Genomic DNA, 19,377 nt, shown 5'->3' with positions numbered 1-19,377 from the left:
TATTTTATGAAATATGGGTGTCTATACGTCTAAATCAAAAATGGAGGAAAAGAAGTAACTGATTAAAGTTGTTCTACAAGGTTCCAAAATAGTTAGCAAGCAGCAGAGTTTAAATCAATTATTAAATATTTAGAGTGAGACAGAGGAATACTTTACTTGTATCCTATTCTTTAGCTGCATTTGAATAGTGCTATTTTTTGTTTGTTTTGTCTTGTTTTATGCCAGATGTTCTTTATCAGAGAAAACAATGCTGATGTGTTTTAATATTGATGAGTTGAATCTCCTGGGAATAATAGTATATGTACCTTCTCAGAATACAAATTGCAGGAGGTTTTTTTTATAGTGTAATTACCATAATGTATTGAATTTTAAGTATGACTCTTTAAAACTGTGGAAAAAGGTCTTTGTTTGTTATCCCTCTTCTATCTACTTTCAGAGTGATTTGCCTTTTAAAATTATGCATCATGTCTTGGTGGCCTTTAGAAAGTAAACACATAAAACACCTGAGGTGCAGTGTAAGCTGTCAAAGTAACGTGTCCTTAAGCACCTTGTAAACTATTAAAGCAGCATAATATTTTTCTTTCCAAACTTACTAGTTTATGCATTTGAACAACTGCAGCGTAATTATGGTACCTTTCTTTAACATTTTTTTTTTCCCCCCTCCCTCCCAGGAACTCAAACATTGAAGTCCTGAAATTATAAATGATTTGGTAACAAACTGAGCTTGCAATGCAGGCAATTAAAACCGTGGAAAAAGAAGTAACTTTTATAAAGGAAATACTTTTCACAGAATCTTTCCTAAAGAAACAGGAGTGCAGCAGAAGCCCAGTAAGCAGGCAGCTCTGTGAGGAGCAGCCATTGGAAGGAGCTGTCTGCAGCTCTCAGTGCTGTACTGAGCATGTCCCAGCGGAGCCCAGTGCAAGCAGCACATTATGCAAAAAGGCAGCTCTAGCAGATAGGAGAGAGGCACAGCAAGCATTTGCTTCACTTGCATCACCGCCGCTTGAAAACAAACCTGGATCACTAGAGGGGAGCTCACCGGCAGGCCAAGGGGAAGAAATCCGGGAGCATGGCTTGATTTCCAAAGGTGTTGCACTGCGAAAAATCATGGGGAATCAAGATGGGAAGCTAAAGAAAAATACAGGTGATGTGCATGAAGGAGGAGAGGATGTCTCTGGGCCCAAGGATACAGATGGCACAAAGAAGGTAGCAGGAAGCAGAAGGGGACTGGGGAAGCATGCAAAAGGAAGTGAATCTGGTAAAAAGAAGGGTAAGTCGGACTCAAGGGCCTCAGTGTTTTCAAATTTAAGGATCAGAAAAAATCTGTCCAGGGCTAAAGATGGGAATAGTAGTTCGAGGGAGGATGTTTTGGAAAGCCAGGCCTTGCCGACGGGGGAGCTGGACAGTACTCATTCAATTGTTACCAAAACTCCAGATATAAGCATCTCTGCGGATGAAGGGGGTCTCTCGGACACAGATGTTGAACATTTTGAAATCAGAAATGAAACTGTCCCGGTTGCTGCAGAGACACAGGATGGACAAAGGACCAGCTCTGGCTCCGATACAGATATATACAGTTTCCATTCAGCCACAGAACAAGAGGATTTGCTTTCTGATATCCAGCAAGCTATTAGACTGCAGCAGCAGCAGCAGCAGGCAATTAGCAATGGAACTGAGGACCTTGTCACCAAAACAATGGGCCGACACACGGCTAATTCTCAAGCAGCCCCCTTAGATTTTGAGCGGTTTCTTTCAGGAGCTACCACTGACAAAGCGAGCAGCCCAGACACTGAGGAGGCTTTTTCAGCAATATCTGAAATTGCGGAAAACATTCCAGTTTCCTGTGCAAATGAAAGTGAACTGAAAGAGGCAGTAAATGGAACAGGCTCTCCTCGTAATGGCTTATTTAAAATACAAGAACACAAGCTATTGACCGAGGAACAGGAACAGCTCACTGCTGGAGTGGATGCTGTAGCTAGTGAACTGAAAGATGATTTAAATGGAACTGCAGTAGAAAACGGGTCTCAGATAGACAGCTCTGCGCTATGTTTTTCAGCCTCAGTAGCAGGTTCTGAGACTAAATTTAGTGATGTGCAGGCTGTTGATTTCCAAGGTTCAGTAACAGAGGATGGTATTTCAGATGCAGGCCACAATCATGCTGCTGAGACTCGGGAAGATGAACACACTCTATCAGCCAGTCAGGACAACCTGCCTAATGGTTTATCTACTGAAATGAAAAATGGCATTTTGTCCTCTGAGGGGACAACAGGCAGTCCGGTGCTTGGCTCCCAATGCTTTAAGCCCTATCTAATTAATCCTTGTTACATCAAAACCACAACTAGGCAACTGAGTTCTCCCAACCATTCACCTTCTCCCTCCCCATCCCAGAGTCCACTTTTTACAAGGAGGCAGGAGTCCGTCCACAAAAAAGAAAAAGTCTCAGTCAAGAAGCAGAGGTCTGCTAGTTTGGCTGGTTTATTTAGTCGTTCAGCAGACTGGACCGATGAGGTATCTGATCATAAATGCGAGATAACACAGAAGGTGGGCTCTGCAGGCTACTTGGAGCACAAGGGGTTCAGAGAGAAATTTCAAACGGAAAGAGTGCCTTTGACTCATTCAAGGAAGTCCTCAGGGGTGCAGGCTTCTACGGAGACATTTCCCAATGTCTTTTCAGGTGAGTAACATGTATTAAGGTTTTTTTCTAGAGACTCTCTGAAAATATATTTAAAATACTTTAATTCAGTCCTTTGTTATTGCATGTACTGATTTTTATACTTATGCTGACAGTTTTAAAATCAAAGGCCTAATCTAACAGACACATTCTCCTTTTATTAATGAGAATAGCCTCTCTGTATTTGGTGTCAGCCTGGCAACAGTGCTAGTAAAGCAAGTGCATAACTCTTTGAAGCTTTTTTTTCTTTTGTCTAAATCTTGTAGAACAAGGCTGAATGCTTTACCTTACTCTTGATGAAAAATGTTCAGAGCTGCTCCATTGGAAGCAAACTAGCTCTCTGCATAAACAGATCCTTCAGAGATGAAGTAACTGTGATCCTGTTTGGGGTTTTCTTGTGCTGGGCACTGTTCAGATGCAGTGTAAATATTTGAGAGCTGCACCTGGCATTAGACTGGGGCAGTGGGGAGGATTCACTCGGTACAAAAAGGAAACGGGCATGCAAGCACAGATGGGCAGCACTGCAGAAAATAACTGCTTTCCCCTTCACAAGGACAAGGAAGGAGGAGGAAAAAAAGGACTTCAAAAGGCAGCATAAAATGGAGAAGAGAGGGGAAAGTGCATGTAGTAAAATTTGGTAGTTTGACTGACTGCAGTTCTGGCTGCATAACATGACTCATTGAGGGAAGAGTTCTTTTACCTCATCTGTTAGGCAGCTTGCATCCTATCACAAAGGCATAGAAATACAGAGTTTAAAGGTAAAATATGATGTGAATAGAAGGTTATACTTTTTTGCACTTTGGGTTTTCTTTCCCTCTCTCTTCCCCGTGCTTGAAGGTTCTATAACAAGCTAAAGTTTGCAGAGGGAGAAGGCCTGTGTCACTTTAGAAGGTACCTACATACAGAAAACTTGGCAACATATTCCATTAATTTTTCATTTAAATTGTAGAACTAAGAGTGTACAGAAACATATGTTTCAGTCCTATTTACAAAAATGCAGTGAGAATTTTTTTGCACTTTTATAAAGAATAAAATAGTATGTTTTATGCAGGGAACAATAACATGATTTAAAAATTATATGAAAAAGTTGAGCCACCAACAGCTGTTTTTCATAAAATGACCGTCTTGTTCTATACTGTAGATTTAAAAATTATATAACCGATAACCATTTGCATTCATAGTTGCTTTCTCTTTGTATATTCTGCTTGTCATCGCAATATTATTGATGAGTGAACTATTAAAAATAGTGGGATTTTTTTGTACAACAGCAAACCCCAGGAGTTTGAAATAGTCAGGAAATGCATTAAAATTATTTTTTTGAATTAAAATCACAAGATTACTTTCATTCTTGTGACTATATTAGTCTTGAATAAAAATCCCTAATTGCATTCTTTAGAGTTCAAGTTTTATCTTAAATAGTTTTGGCCAGCCCCCCTCTGAAGCAAACTGAATCTTTTTTGTATTTTAAATCCCTTCCACCTGTTATCTTAGATACAATTCCAAACATTCCTACTCCTAAGTTTTGCAATTTGTGGTTATCACTACTTTCAGATTTGTAACATATAATACATAACCTTTAGCTATGGATGCTTGACATCATCTTAAAAACAAAGTGAAATACTAAAACATAATGCATTGTCAGTAATTAGACTTTATTTTCTATCTGAAAATAAATTTAATGTGGCGAAATACTTTTTGAAGTCCAGTTTGCCAGGAACAGACTTCTTCATGTTTCCTCCTGAGTTTTTATTATAAATACTTATTTGTTTTATCATGTTTTCTCACCAACAATTCAGACTGTTATTGTGAAGGGAGCAGTGCCCAGAGCAACAGTAGTTCTGTCTCTTATGGAAATTCCTGTGACCCTCATTTGCATGTATATGCCAGCTGTCTTTACAGGCAGAGGACAATTATACCTTTCAGTTCATGCAGAACAGCTTGAAATGAGGGAACTGGAAATGACATAATGCTTTATCGTTTTCTCTTTTTGATCTTTCTCCTGCTTTTTTAAAATGTAGTTACAAGCTGAAAATTATTAAGAATGCATAAATATTAATAAATGAAAAAGGGAAATAAAATCAACATTAGTATCCCTACAAACTGTCTCTCATTGCATCACTAGCAGGAAAGCCTTTCTATTTAAACCAGTCTACATAGCAACAATTACAGAAATAATTTCCTTGAAATGTAACTATTGTTATTGAAAAATTGTGTATGTTAATCATGCACCACATGCATCAATTTGGGTATTACTATCAGGTTTTTTAAAAGCATGTTATTTATAGTGGCTCATTTCTATCTTAAAAAAAAAAAAAAAAAAAAAAAAAGGCAGCTTCTTGCCTGGAGCATTAAATCCTATCTTGCTGTGCAGTGACTGCAGTGTTATTCTGCATTTCTAACTAGAATCAAATAAAATATTCCACAACACTTTAGTCACTGATTTTAATGACAGCAGGTTCTAAGCAGATGACTGGCCTACTTTTGCTTTATGCTGTAGTTTGGCAGTGTGCCATTTGGTTTTGATGTTGATCTATATGTACTCTTCTAAGGCTGTTTTAATGTAACATGTAGATGGTAACTAATAGCTGGTATTGTATTGACTGTATTTGTAGTTTTTTTCCATAAATGTTGATAGAAGTGATTGAAGAAATACATATTTTTAAATATATATCAGAGGATCACTTAAAAGTAGTACTATCTGAGTTCTTGGGGGAGAAAGAAAAAACAATTCAGTCTGCCAAAAAGGCTCTTCCAATTTTGCCCATTTTGCATATTTGTATTTTGATTTTTATGAGAAATAAGCAAAGTATGATACTTAGAATATGATGCATTGGCTAAGGATGTGGTGTGGACAATTTTATGGGCATTTTGTAATTAAGACAGAAGATCCATTTCTTGTGCGACAAGGACAGCTGTGTTTGAAATTGCAGTGACAGTAATTATAAGTTCTAGATGTCAACCTGATGCAGAGCAGGGCCAGGGCTTTCATGCTGTGGTCCCAGGAGGGCAGGAACTGAACCTGAATGGAGAGGGCTGGCGCTTCCTCTGCGGTTTGTGTCGATGAATGACTTTGACTAACTCTAGAGGGTATCTTGGTGGAAAAATGGAATTGGTGTTCCCGAACATTAACATAACTGACATAGAGCTAGTAGGTTGAGTTAATAAAAAGGAGTCAAGGTGAGCTAATTTGAGTCAAGGTGATAGCAAAGGAGTTAGTGAGGGTTTCTATTATATATGCTGAAAATGCAAGTTCCACCAGCCATCCCAGACTGTAATTAAACTCTGTCAAAACAAACCCATGCCCTTTCTAAGCTCCGTTGGCTGACTGTAGTACATTTGCAATGTGAATCTATTTCAAAAAGGTCAGTTGTCTTTAAATTTCTCTTCAGAGACTTATTCTTGTCCTGCTCTAACTTTAAGCAGGAAACAAACAAGCAAACAAAACAAAAAATCCAAGCTACTCTAAAACAAAACCTAAAGTCAGTCCGGTGCGTGTGTCCTCAGGGCCTCTTCCTGGTTTCTGTGGGATGCAGGCCTGCTTCTCACAAAGACCACTTTATATTGCTCTTACAGTGTAACTAATGTCATCGGCACCCACTTGCAGCTCCAGTGCTTTGTCTGCAGCCTCGTAGGAAGGTCTTAGTATAAAGTATATGAAAACTGGAAAAAACAGGGTCAAAGTTTGCTTCTGGGAAATATAGTAGTTGTTTTTAGACACATCTGCAAGCGTTTTTTTTGTTTGGTTGTTTTTTTTTTTGATTTGTGTGATGATGCACGTGATATGTATTTGTATCTTTTGGCACGGTGAGGAAATGTTTTATCATGCTACTCGGTCTTAGGACTACTTACAGTTTGCTCCTTCATTGACGGTGTTTGTTAGCATAATACCACCGTGTCTTTCCTGACAGGATGGGGCAGCACAGCCCCAGCTAACTGAGGGCGCTGCCCAGTAGCAGCCCTTCCTTGTGTGGCATCGGGTCGCCCAAAACACTGACGGCTGCTAATAAGCATCTGAGGGCAAAGATGCCCTTCTTTTTGCCTAGTAAACCCACACCTGGGGCGGGAGGGATGCAAAAACTCATCTGCTGCAACTACAGTGGGATGTGTTTGAAAATGGGCTGCACTAAGTTACAGAAAAACTGCTGAGTTCAATAAGCTGCTTTAATATTCCTGCGCCAGCACTGCACTACAGGAGTGAGAACAACACCAGTCACGTCCCTGGAGCAGCGCTGCCTCAGTGGTGTTGCAACAGGGGCTCATGACTGATGCTTTGATCTTTATCCAGAGCTGCGTGGGAAGTAGCAGGCTTTGGTCATGGGCTCCGTGGCTGCCTCTCGCAGGCCACTTCTCTCCGAGCAGCAGACTGACTCGCATCTGACCTAGAAAGGTGTTTTTCTGGTTGCCTGCTAATCTTTTGGGGGGTGAGAAGGGGTAAAGGAAAGGGAAAATGTTATAGCTGGAGGTCCAGGCAGTTCTGTTTCAATCCGTTTGAGACGTATCACCGGCATTGTGTCCATCGCACGTGGCATCTGGCTAGAACTGGTCACTAAAGGAGACAGTGTTCTTCAGTGATGTCACTTTTAAGACAGCAACTGATTATTCCAGTGTAAATAGCTATGTGGAATTTAAATTTCAATATATTTATTGGATCTGATTGTGCTTTAATTTTTTATAAATATTTATAAATTGTTTAATAGTTTTTGTCTGAATGGTTTTTTTTTTTCTTTCAATGTGCCTGGACTTCTTTTTCAGAATATAAACCTATTCCCTGAATAAGCCTCACTGTTCTCTCCGTAGTGCAGTGTCTATAGAAAAATCAACATGACATTGAAAAGCATGGGAACATTTTAGGCTGTCTGCATGTGAAGGATCAAATTCTTATCTGAATCACAGTGATTAAAAAGCTCAGAACTACTAATTGGCTATGGTATTTTGTTTGTACTCTAGTTTAACCAAGCTCAGGATATGGCAAAGCATAGTTCCTATAAACCACCCTTGCCAAAATCTGAGTTTACATAAGGAGTGGTGGTGATAATGTCTGTAGCTTTGATTATTTTGAAGTACATCTAAAAAGCTTTATTCTTTTGTGATTAGGTGGAATTCAGCAATTTCTGAAATCGCACCTTTATGCATACAACTTATCTTTTGTGGGGATGAGGTGAGTTGATACAAAGGGGCACAGGGTTGAAGCAGTGAGAAGCTGTGCAGGCAGATGGTGGAAGGATGCGAGAACTTGACCCTCTGCATCACCTCATTCCTGCCTCTACATGCAATAATACAAGGCTGCTTGAATTTTATTAAGCGCTTTAGAAAAGGCAGCAATGTAGTTTCAGGAACTGTGTCACTATAGAGAAAAGTAACTGATGGTGAGTTACTTCCTCTATCCTGCATTCTTACCTTGCAGTTCATGTAGAGGAAGTTATGGAAAATGAGATGGGCTGTGGTACATTGAGTACAAAGTGACTATTGCTCATTTTCTTTCCATATTGCTGCTATCCAGAATAAGCTTCCTCCACATTCTGAGCCATCTGAAGGGAATAGCTAGACTCTCTGACCATGAATAGGCAGTGGGATTATGTTTTCTGAGGCAAAACTTTGCATCATTCTCAAGTAAATACAGAACATGACTTATTTTATTTATGGATATAAAGCCCATAGAACCCATTCAGTCAGCTAGCAGTTTTGCACCAATAAGAAGCAGTGGTTATGGGAGTATAAGCGCCCCATCCCAGATGTAATAATAAATCCTAATACAAATAAAACAATGAAAATATATAGATAGCACAAAAAATGCCTGAGAAATAATGATTTTGGTGTTTTGCTCTATATAGTGAAATGGTGGCAGGAATGCCTAGTCACAAATCAGACATGTCATTGAAGTGTTCTTATTTGTCAGTAAAGATATGGATTGTTCAATCCCGGGATTTATATGACGTTTATCAGGAGTGCCAGAGCTCTGAACCTGGTGTGAATTTGAATTGGGCAGAAGCATAGATAACGTTACTGTGGAACTAATTACAGGGAGCAGCTTTGATTCTAGAGTTTATTTGATGCTGAGATCTAGCTTAGATCTCACTTAACTTGTCCCCTGAAGATGCATAATGGTAGTGTGTAGGGAAAAAATAACTGGCATATCTTCCTCTTCCTTGCACTGTTAAGGAAAAATATCACTGCACAAAAGAAATCAATGCTGCAGTACATCTGCTAACAGTCATGTACAAAAAAGTTTTTCATTTAAAAACAAACAAAAAAAGGCCTTTGTAATAGAGGGTGTGTATCTGAATAGTATTTTGTCATGCAAAGAGTCAAGACAATGCAGTATGCTGAGAAATGGCTGAGAGAAATATTTAATTACATCAATGTAAGAACATGAAGATCCAGTTACAGTGAGGAAGGCATGTACTTAAGTCTTTTATTCAAAGAAATTATAGAAGAATATAACTGCACAAATATTATCTTTTACTGTGTACTTTCATAAAAAGCAAAGCATTAATTTTTCTTGTTCAGAATCAAATGGCATAATTCTTAATGCAAATACTTACCAGCCCATGGTAAGAAGACAGCTGAAAGTCCACTTAAATTCCACATACTAGCAGCCTTTTCTCCCCCCCTTTTCTCCCCCCCTTTTCTCCCCCCCTTTTCTCCCCCCCTTTTCTCCCCCCCTTTTCTCCCCCCCTTTTCTCCCCCCCTTTTCTCCCCCCCTTTTCTCCCCCCCTTTTCTCCCCCCCTTTTCTCCCCCCCTTTTCTCCCCCCCTTTTCTCCCCCCCTTTTCTCCCCCCCTTTTCTCCCCCCCTTTTCTCCCCCCCTTTTCTTTTTTCTGTTATTGGCTTGGAGGGGGAGAAGGAAAAAATGCTGTAAAGCACCCTTGGTAATGTTTTATGATGGCTGCAGCATGGTGGACAGGACGCCCTGCAACAAACTCGCAAGAGCTAGAAAATACAATACAGGATGTTAATCTGTTTGAAAAGTAGTTAATTAGGACAGTAACACCCTCCCCCTGCCCCAGTGTGGTGACTTACAACTATACTACATGACTATAAATGCAGCCTGCCTTTCTCTCTTTATAGATTAATACTGAATAGCTTTGGTTTTTTTTACTATTGTTTTTTATTAGTATTATTATTAATAATAGTAATAATACTAAACTTCGTTACCTTGCAAAAATGCAAAAGTAGGTTTCAGACTCCATGGCCTCTCTCTGTCTCTTTGAATGAGACCTCAGACTAGTCCTGTCGCTGGTAGCAGGTCCCAGTACAGACTGAGCTCACAGCGCAGCAGGAGCCAGCCACTCTGTCCTTGCCCACTGGAGGCAAGGAGTGCTGCTGCCTTGCTGCGGTCAGGTCTCAGCACTTATCTCTGTATTAAGCTGCAGCTTTTGACTCCCACTGTATTAAGCTGCAGATTTTGACTCCCATTTATTGAAGAATTCAGTGGAAGATTCAGCTTTATACCACTGATCAGCAGTATCTCATCTCTGGGCGAGGGTCTGGTTCCCAGCCCAAATTAGTCTGGAGCTCAGAGCCGCATCTTCACTGCAGAAGAGACAGGTGTAGTGCAGGAAATGTCATTCTGGCCTTAGGGCCCCGGAAACTTATTCTCCCATTTTTAGTTACAAACTGGTTGTCACTAGTAAGAAACTTGCTGTTGATATGGTGTAATTAAGCCTGGGCTGTTGCTGTGGCTCAGAGTAATTAAAAAGATATTTTGGCTCTCTCCCTAATTTGTTGAGACCAGTGGCTAAGCCATATGTATGAGCAGTTGGGAATGAAAACTTACCATGTAGTAAGGGGCATCTTAAATGCAGCAATACAGAGAGAATGCTCCAAACTTCAGTGAAAATAACCTTTTGAACTCAAAAGAACGCAGTTGGATCTATTAGCAACGCTGTGTTTGAAGATTAGTACGCAGGCGGTAAAAATCTACTGCTGTCCCTTGGAAAGCTTACTGCATATGTTTAAGATTGTGCTGACTGGAGTCAAGATATTGAAGTAGATCCTATTTTTGTCCCATGTGTAGGTGTGTTAGGGAAGTTGACTAAATTTCCAAATAAGTAATGTCTGCATATATAAACTTAAAATATACTCAAGAAGGAAGCTTTGAACATATTTAAAGAGGAAAAAATATTTGCAGACTGTTTCATAGCAATGCAGGTATATGTTTTTCTTTTTGATGGAATGTTGTTCTCATTTTCTGCTTTTCCTCTTTCTTCATCATATCAGTTTTTGTTTAGGAATATAAAGAAAAAGATCTTTTGTACATTATGGTAAAGAATATAAAAACATCAGCAGTTACTGAAGTTGAAGGAGATGGTCAGATCTTGGAGTGCATAGGCCCTGTGGAGGGAAGAAAGATGAAGCAAACTAGGAAAGAATAGCTTTAAAGAAATATGTCATTCATGTCCCACTTAAGAGTCTTGCTAGAATGAAACAAGATGAAACTGCTTCAGTTGTGTCTTGTGACCTGTGGCTGCCTGTGCAAAAACTTGGATTTACTTCTAATGTAGGGATGGGCTGTGTTGTCAAATGAAGTGTGGAACAATTGGGAATAAAGAGGTTCTACAAAACCGGGTTGTGAAGAACAGTGTGTATCAGTATGGGCTGATAAAAGAAGGCATTAGCAATGGCTGCCTAAAAGGACATCAGAGGAACTTCTTACTTTACAGAAGGAATCGTGGCTTGCTGGCAGGCTGTGAGTACCTGGCACAGAATAACGCCTTCACATCACAAATCACCACAGAAACTAAAAGGGGAAAAAAAGGACAGAATTAAATACTTGCTGAGAGGAACCTAAGCACCTGGAAAATATGATCTGAAAGTTGCCAGAGATGCATATAGTGCCTAAAAGATTTGATAGATAGACACAGATTCTACTCTATCATAAAATGCCTTAAAATTAGAAAAGCTTTAGTAATAGACTTCTGTCATCTTCAATAATACTGCATTAAAATCTGAAGAGAATCAAGGTCAAAGGAGCCATAAAATATAATGTGGAATAAAATGTCTTGTTTGTCTTTTTAAAAAAAAATATTTTGTACTGTATACTATTGCATCGTAGTTTGGGAATTATTTGGTACTTAAAAACTTAAGATTCTGAAAGATATTTATAAAACTCTGTAGTGGAAAGTAGGGACAAAACCATGGATTAATACTTTGTCTTTTTTGTTTACACTCTGCTATATGGATGTCAGATATTGGAAAATTCAAGGTGGAAGCAGGTACAAAATATATTTCAGCCACCATGAAGGCAAAAACTTGAGCTCAGTGCTCAAGTTAGGCAGGACTAAGGTCTGCATTAACTAGTTTGCAACTTAATAGTACTTCACCTTTTTCCAGCATGATTTGTGCGAGGCTGGCACACGAATAAGTCATCTTTTAACAATCATTTGATGGTATGTTGAAATTGATGTTGTTGCTGTGTCTCATAGCCAGCACAAGTGGGGCAAGTCATTTTAAAATACACACTTAGCTCTATCTATCACAGGACTGTGGATAAACAGAGATGGTTTTTTGAAACCTCTGTTAACTTGTAACAGCCTGTCTGGGGTGGCTTTTTATTCGATTGAATCAGTGGTTTTTCCTTGTTGTCTTTTCCATCTCTTTTTGCGGAATCCTGTTTTCAAATGTTCAAAAACTTGACCTTTTCCATCAGGGACTGGAAGACTGTGTGGAGGTTTGCCTGAGCTACCTCTTCTGCCCTCTCCTGCGGCGTGATAGCCCTTCCAGCAGCCTTGCCCTCAGGCTGTCAGTGTAGCAGCTGCAGCTTCCCCCCTTACTTCCAAACGAGAGCACGCGCTTGTGTGCCCTGCCTCTTTTGGGATATTTCGGGTGTCTTTTTGGTTCCTATTATATGCTTCTCTTCCTGGAACTGCATCATGGACTAAATGCTGCTTGTTGTAAAGTGAGTTGTAATCACAATGATATGCTTACTCAGGCTCTCTTGCACAGCCCACAATCTGTTGAAACAAGTAATGATAATTTGGGGGCTATAGGAAAGAACAGTTTTACTTGCTTGAACTGCTGTGCTGTATCTTTTTGGAGGCTTGTATTATGCAAATTGGGAAGAATTCTTACTAATAATGTATTAATAATTTTTAACACCACTGTGTCGGAGTGAAGGTTGTAACAAGCAGACCAAGGAGCTGATACTTTTGCACAGGGGTTGATGTATTTTCTTTCCAACTTGGAGTTAGTCAAGAGTCTTCATGGAGAGGGTCCATGGATCTTAAGAGAATGAAAACACTATAAAGGCAGGGAGACTCGGTGATAATCAGATAAAGGAGTGAGAGAAGTGAAATTAACAATTGGTAGTTTTAGTCTAATTATTTTATGAGTATCTATGAATGTAATCAGTCCATCAATCAATACATTCCCCAGTGGGATTTAATAAATATGTATTTCTGACCTTGAAATTACATTGAACTGTGTGTGGGCAGGTACAGAAAGCCATGAGAGGCTGATAGTGTAAATGTATTTCTTTTCCTAATTCTCTTGCTTAGACAAACTTTCTGCTCTTGGTTCCTGAAATTAAGATATTTTGTGGGTTCAGTTCATACCATCCATGTCAACAGAACCAGGAAGTCTGAAGTCAGACTATCAAGAAGAGAAAGGACTGTCTGAGTCTTCTCAGGCCTTGCCACACATCCCTATCTTTACTGTAATATTCTAAATAGTATAATATAAAAGAAGGTATAAATCAATAAATTCCATCTAGTTGTTTTTCCCCTTAGAAACATGTGTATGTGCAGAGGCAGTTAATGCAGGTATTAGCTGCTATGCTGATAATAAAAACAAAGAAAATATCTTTATAACAGAATTATACGGATAGATGCCATAATGCTAGACCTTGACAAGTTCTGTCATTTTTAAGGCTTAAGTTTCTAGAAATTAGAGTTATGATGTACTTTATTTTAGAGTTATCATAGTGGGAGGATTAGATTTTTCCATTTGTTATGAAACCACATTGTTTGTGTAGACCTGTTGCTTGGTGTGTTTTCCATGTTTTATGTAATCAGACTGTGAAAACTGTCACACAGTTTTAGGAAAGTATCTGTCAATGAAAATTCAATCCCTTGTTTAAAAAAAAAAAAAAAAGAACTTGAAGGATGAGAGATTTGGAACAATATCCTAATCTAAGTCAGCAGAGGATTAGAAACTGCAGTGAAAAAGTACGATAAATGAGTTTTTTAATTCTGAAATATTGGGCATATACTTTCAGGTCAGGTTTCAGGAAAGCAAGAGACTAAATTAATTTGCTTTATTTTTAAATGCAAATGAGTACACTATATGTATTTGTGCAGGCCTTAGGCGGCTTCTTATTTGAAGAGGAGATGGCTAGATGGCAAATTTCCTTAAGTTTCCAGTTCTGTTTCATTCCCTCATTTCCATGTACGCTTTTGAAAACCTCTCCTTTTTCAGCAGTCACAAATTTTATATTGTGTTTAGGTTGACTGATACAGGCTAACTGAAAACTATTTTGAAGTCTGAAAAGATTAGGAAATGAAAAAAAACTATTAAAGTAATAGAACACTCAGTCTTGAACATTCAGTACTTGAGAAGTAGCATGTAGTTGTATTCAATAGTACTGTGAAGGAATCTCAGGTAACGAAAGTAATATGGTGTGACTTGTATTACTTACTTTCCAGTTTTAAAATCTGAATCAATAGAAATGTATTCAGAGTACAGTTACTAGCTCCCATACAAGTAAGTGTATATGTAATTCTTTGCAGTGTTTTTGTCTGCCAGATATGTTTGTCCTCTTCCAGCATGCTGTGAAGCATTTGATGCTGCACAGTTCAGGTGACCTGCCAGATGATTTAGGTCTAACTTGTGACCTGGATGTTAGTATACATAGAAAAGGGGACAGAAAAAAATGTGGTGATTGAATGAATGATGAATTTGATAATGAGAGAATATAGAGATACATGAGGCAGCAGATGTCTAACTTATAGTATTTCCTAACTCTTGAATGCGGTAAAAATCAGCTTTTCTTTTTCTCTATTTTTCTCTCTCTTTTTTATCTATGTTCATACTTGGATTTTTTCTTTTGTAAGTCAAAAAAGCATGGGATGACTGTAATTGTCTTTGTATTCTCTAAGACAGAATACAGAAGTGTAGTGCAGTAGTGTAAAACATGTTCTAAAAGAAAATACACCACCATTTTATCTCTCTCGTCTTCCTTTCCCTTTTTTTCCCCATCCTAAGCCCCAAAGATCAAGCAAAGCCTGTGGTAATTTTGGCTTCAAAGCTTATGAAATAACTGTGCTGTGTGAGCATTTCTGAGCTCACTGAAGTGCGCAAAAAAAAAAAAGTAAACTAGGAGAGGAAAAAAATAAAAAAAGACAACTATTTCATTTTAAAGATGCAAGCAGTACATAAGTCACCATTAATCCTTGATGAGATCCTGAATTATGACTGGACTTTCAGGATTTGTGTTACGCTGAAGTAGTTCTCTCTGTGCATTGGGAGAAATTAAAAGGGAAAGTCTGTCTCCAGTCTGCATAGGTTAAGACATGCTGATGCAGCTGCTTTATCTATGGGGAAAGTGTGGTGTATTGGGACATTTGAAAAAAGATTCAATGGGGACAAGCCCGGGGGGGGGGGGCAGGGAGGGTGGCGGCGGCTTTTGGAATATGAGTCATTTTAATCATCACTCTCAACTTGTGCTCACTGACAGCTGGACTCCATCTTTTCCAAATGCAATTTAAGGTGGGTAGAAGGCACATTTTTAAAAATAAAGATGGGTTTGTAACAACACACCCTTTAGACAAACATTATTGCAAGCTATGCTGTAATTGTAGCTTGAGGATGCATGCATGTGTATTTTTTGCTACGTTTGTGACTAGTGTAGTTCTTTCTCCTCTTTCTTTCTTCTATTTATCCCGCTCCCTCCCCTCAGTAAATAAGTAAATCCAAAGTCCAAAACAGCCTGTTTATGGTATTGCTAATTCTTAGGATTTTGTTACTCACCTTATTGCTCTTTGAAAGCTTGGGGTCTTCTAAACAGACTGGACAGGAAAAAAGCTATAATGTGAACTCACTGACTCAGGATTTGCCTACATTTTTGTGTGGATAACACTGAACATGTTTTCAACATTTAATAATTCTATATGCAATCAAGTATGAGGCAAATTTGTGCCTCAGAAGAGTGCAGATCCTTACTTTCAGCCTCTATTTGAGGAGAAAAAAAGTTGCTCTGGAATATAAAGCAGTTGCAATAGAAAGATCAAATGCTTTTCCTTCTAAAATAGACATCCTCTCCATAAAATTGACTCATAGTCAAGGTCATGACAGACAAGGTGGTTTAAATCATCAGAAGTGATGGCCAAAGTCTAGCGGTTGCTGTCACATGGGTAGAAGCGTAACATGTGCACAGGCACATCTTCATGGCAAGGAAGAATCTGTGGTTGTTTCAGGCCAGTATTGTGTGGGATTATGTGAGATTACTACATTTCATACAACATTGATATTATATGAATATTATATGTCATATAATACACAGTTTATAATATTATTATATGAAATAACGTTTGTAGAATGACTTTTGTGGGGGCAAGCTTCCCTTTCTCCTCTACACTATATTTGAGTAATCTGGTCGCAGAAGACCAAATGTTGACAATGATCATGCTAGAACAGCAAATGCCCACATTTTTCAAAAATCGAGGCAGCATGGATGGAAGCTATACTGGGACTTATGAATTTTCATTCTCCTGTGAATAACTTGCATGTAAAATTGTAGCCAGAGGTGGTTTTGATGAACAGTGTTACTGAAGTCTTGGTAATAGCAACAGGACAAAAGCCTCTAATGTAATCACAAGGTGATCACAAAATAGTAGCACTTCATCCTAATGGGAATGAGAGGAAGAAGCAGAAGGACACGGAGGGAGAGAACAGGTAAAATCTGGAAGCTGAGCCAGAAGAATTAGGCTGAGCCATGGAAGCAAAAGTATCAATTACCTGCAGAAGACCGGAGTACATTTTTTTTAGTTAATAATTGTGTAATCCTGTGTAAGCCAAAAATACAAACAGTCTTTTTGTCCCTTGCTGGGTTTTAACAAGTCTTCTCTAAGGTCCTAAAAAGTAATTTACAAGATTATATTCTTCTTATTTGCTGAAGGGTCTTAGCAAGATCCTCAGAACACTGAAACTTAGCCACAGTTCTTCTCTAATCCAAAAATTAGTATCCCTCTTCCCAGGCCAACCTTGTGTTTTGGGGTAAGGTAAGAAAGCCTCCAGCAACATCATGACCTGAGATCTCTGGGAAGAAAAGTTATTTAAAATAGAAAAAATTGATTTTTTTTTTTTTAAACCTTTCAGAAAAGAGTGCCGAGAGATCCTTGTACTTTACTATCTTCATGGCATACAAAGGCAATCAAGAGAAGTTGCTTTACTATTTCCCTTAAATCCCTTTAACACAAATCAGTTAATCATTTAATAATTATGAAATCATTAGTCATTTAATTATTCCAGGTTGTTTGCAACCATCTTCACCTATTGAGAACACATTCAGATTTTATCTTATGTAAGTAATGAGTATGAGGTGATTAATGTGTCTGAGGAAAAAGGCTGGAGCTGCATTTTATTTATGAATCAAAGATGAAGAATTTTAGCTGAAAATCTTGCTGTATTGAAGTTGATAGGAATTTAGCATTTGCCTTAAATATGGCTGTGATTTTGTTTTTGCTACTTAAGGAATAGATTTAGGTGTTAACATTGTAAAGCCAGTGTTTTAAATTTCATGCATATAGACAAAAAGTCATTTTAATTTGAATTACTTCCAAGCATATGTATAACGTAGATAGACAGGGTAAAGGCAATCCATTTTTGGTTCAAAACAGGTGTGGTTAAATACCAGTGGAGTCCAGTATTAAAAAGGGTATTTTGTATACCTGAGCAAAAAAAAAAAAAAAACCTTCATCTTGCCCCGAATTAAAAGTAATAAATGTGATTCTTTCTTCCATTTCACAAGCATCTCACATGTGTTTGCTGTGACCTAACAGCGGGAGCAGGTGGGGTCAGATGTCAGCATGGTATGAGGTACTTCATCAGCTTCCCGGGCTGCCGAGGACCTGGGAGCTGGGGTGCTTCTGCTGTGGTGATGACTTTGGCTTTTACCTGAAAGTAAGTGAAGGAGAGATAGTAGTTGCCCTCAACAAGGGAGGAACTACTTACTGGTAAGCAGCAGCTTTTAAATGCCATTTTCCTGTAAAATAGTTTCTGCCTGTCTAGCCCTGTTGTGCTGTAGCTACTTCATCCATTACGCTCTGCAGCATCCCGTGATGTTGTTTCAAGGAAAACTAGTAATGCGCCGAAGTACTGAAACTGTTTGTTTCAGTAGGATCACTCCACTTTCCCACTCCGCCCCCCTCCCCCCCCCCCCCGGAAAAATTATATTGCCTTTTTATATCTTTGGCTGCTTTTTTTTGTTTTGATTTTTTTTTTTTGACACTTGTGATGCCCATTCAATTTGATAGTAAGCTCTAATTGGTTAGATGCAAAATTTTAGTATAACATCACATTAAATATATTGCCTGGTAAGTGCTTTTGAACATATAATCCATTTATTATTGATATATAGATTTGTCACAGCTGTTCATTAGGAAGTCAGTTCTGTATGTATTGAGGATTGAACCAGTTTCAGCTTGCATTTGGTAAAATGCATTATCAAAACTGACAAAATATATTTCTTCAATTCAAATTTCAGTTTCTGTCTTCAGATGTCCATAGCAATTGTAAGGATCATACATGGTATGAGAGTACAGCTTTATCCAAACATTATTACCTTTGCGTTGTTATTATTAACTGATTAATTATTTTCTTGAGTCAATCTGTTTGATGCGAAGAACAACTTAATAGTACTTAAGTTAGCTGGAGCGATGACATTAAATTGTTGATTCTTTTAGATTAAGAAGTATTAACTTCTTAATAATTAACTTCTTATGATTAAATAATTTTTATTCCCCAGTTTATTCAAAGACTGATAATACACTCAAGAGAACACTTCAGTACAGACGGACAGCATAAATGGTACAAGAATACAATAGAAGAAATCAAGTTCACTAATGATACTATTTTTTTAAGCATATACTTTTTTATGTTGTCTGAATGCTAAAATATGCTTAAACGAGTTTAACAAGCAATAATAGTTAATAACTACTATACAAATTAAACTGAGTAAATGGCAACTAAGATTTTGAACAAACAATAAAGTATTTGATCTTAAGCAAGACTGTTAAAAAGGTGCTGTTATAAAAATAGAGAATGAATGGACAGATTGAAAAACAAGCATTTATTCCCTTTCTTGTCATTTACAGATGTTATTTCTTTTCATTAGTTTAAAGCAGTAGTCAGGAGATTCTTCAGCTTTTGGATGTCCAGGAGAAGACTCTTTAGAAGTGACCAGATTATTTTAAAGTCTGGGTTTTTTTTCCTAGATGTTTCAAAAGTAGTGGACAACAACTGAATATTTAACATAGCATGAAGAAATGTGTAATGTTCTTGCATTCTACTATTTTTTGTGCAGAGAGCTCTTTTTTTATTTTTTCTTCCATGGTTAATGTAAATGTAAAAATGTAAGAATGGTTATTATAGGTTAATGTAAAGCCTTGACTCCTTGACTTCCCTATTCATCCTCTTCAACTCTAGTCATTTGTTTAACTAGATGATTTTTCCGTGTTGTCCAGCTTTACTCAGTGATATAAGATGATACTA

General features: G+C 38.1%; 1 protein-coding gene across 1 annotated transcript in view; it reads left to right on the top strand.

Annotated features, from left to right (window-relative positions):
• Positions 1 to 1,107: 1,107 nt before the first annotated feature.
• FMN2 (formin 2) overlaps positions 1,108 to 19,377 on the top strand; it is a 173,744-nt gene continuing 155,474 nt past the window's right edge. Inside the window, exon 1 of the mRNA XM_067294571.1 lies at positions 1,108 to 2,674. Coding sequence (XP_067150672.1) covers positions 1,108 to 2,674 — 1,567 coding nt within the window. The remainder of the gene's footprint in view (positions 2,675 to 19,377) is intronic.

The sequence above is a fragment of the Apteryx mantelli genome, chromosome 3, assembly GCF_036417845.1.
Source record: "Apteryx mantelli isolate bAptMan1 chromosome 3, bAptMan1.hap1, whole genome shotgun sequence".
Taxonomy (NCBI): Eukaryota; Metazoa; Chordata; class Aves; order Apterygiformes; family Apterygidae; genus Apteryx; species Apteryx mantelli.
The sequence above is the reverse complement of the archived record's forward strand: the minus strand, read 5'-3'. Positions and strand labels throughout refer to the sequence as shown.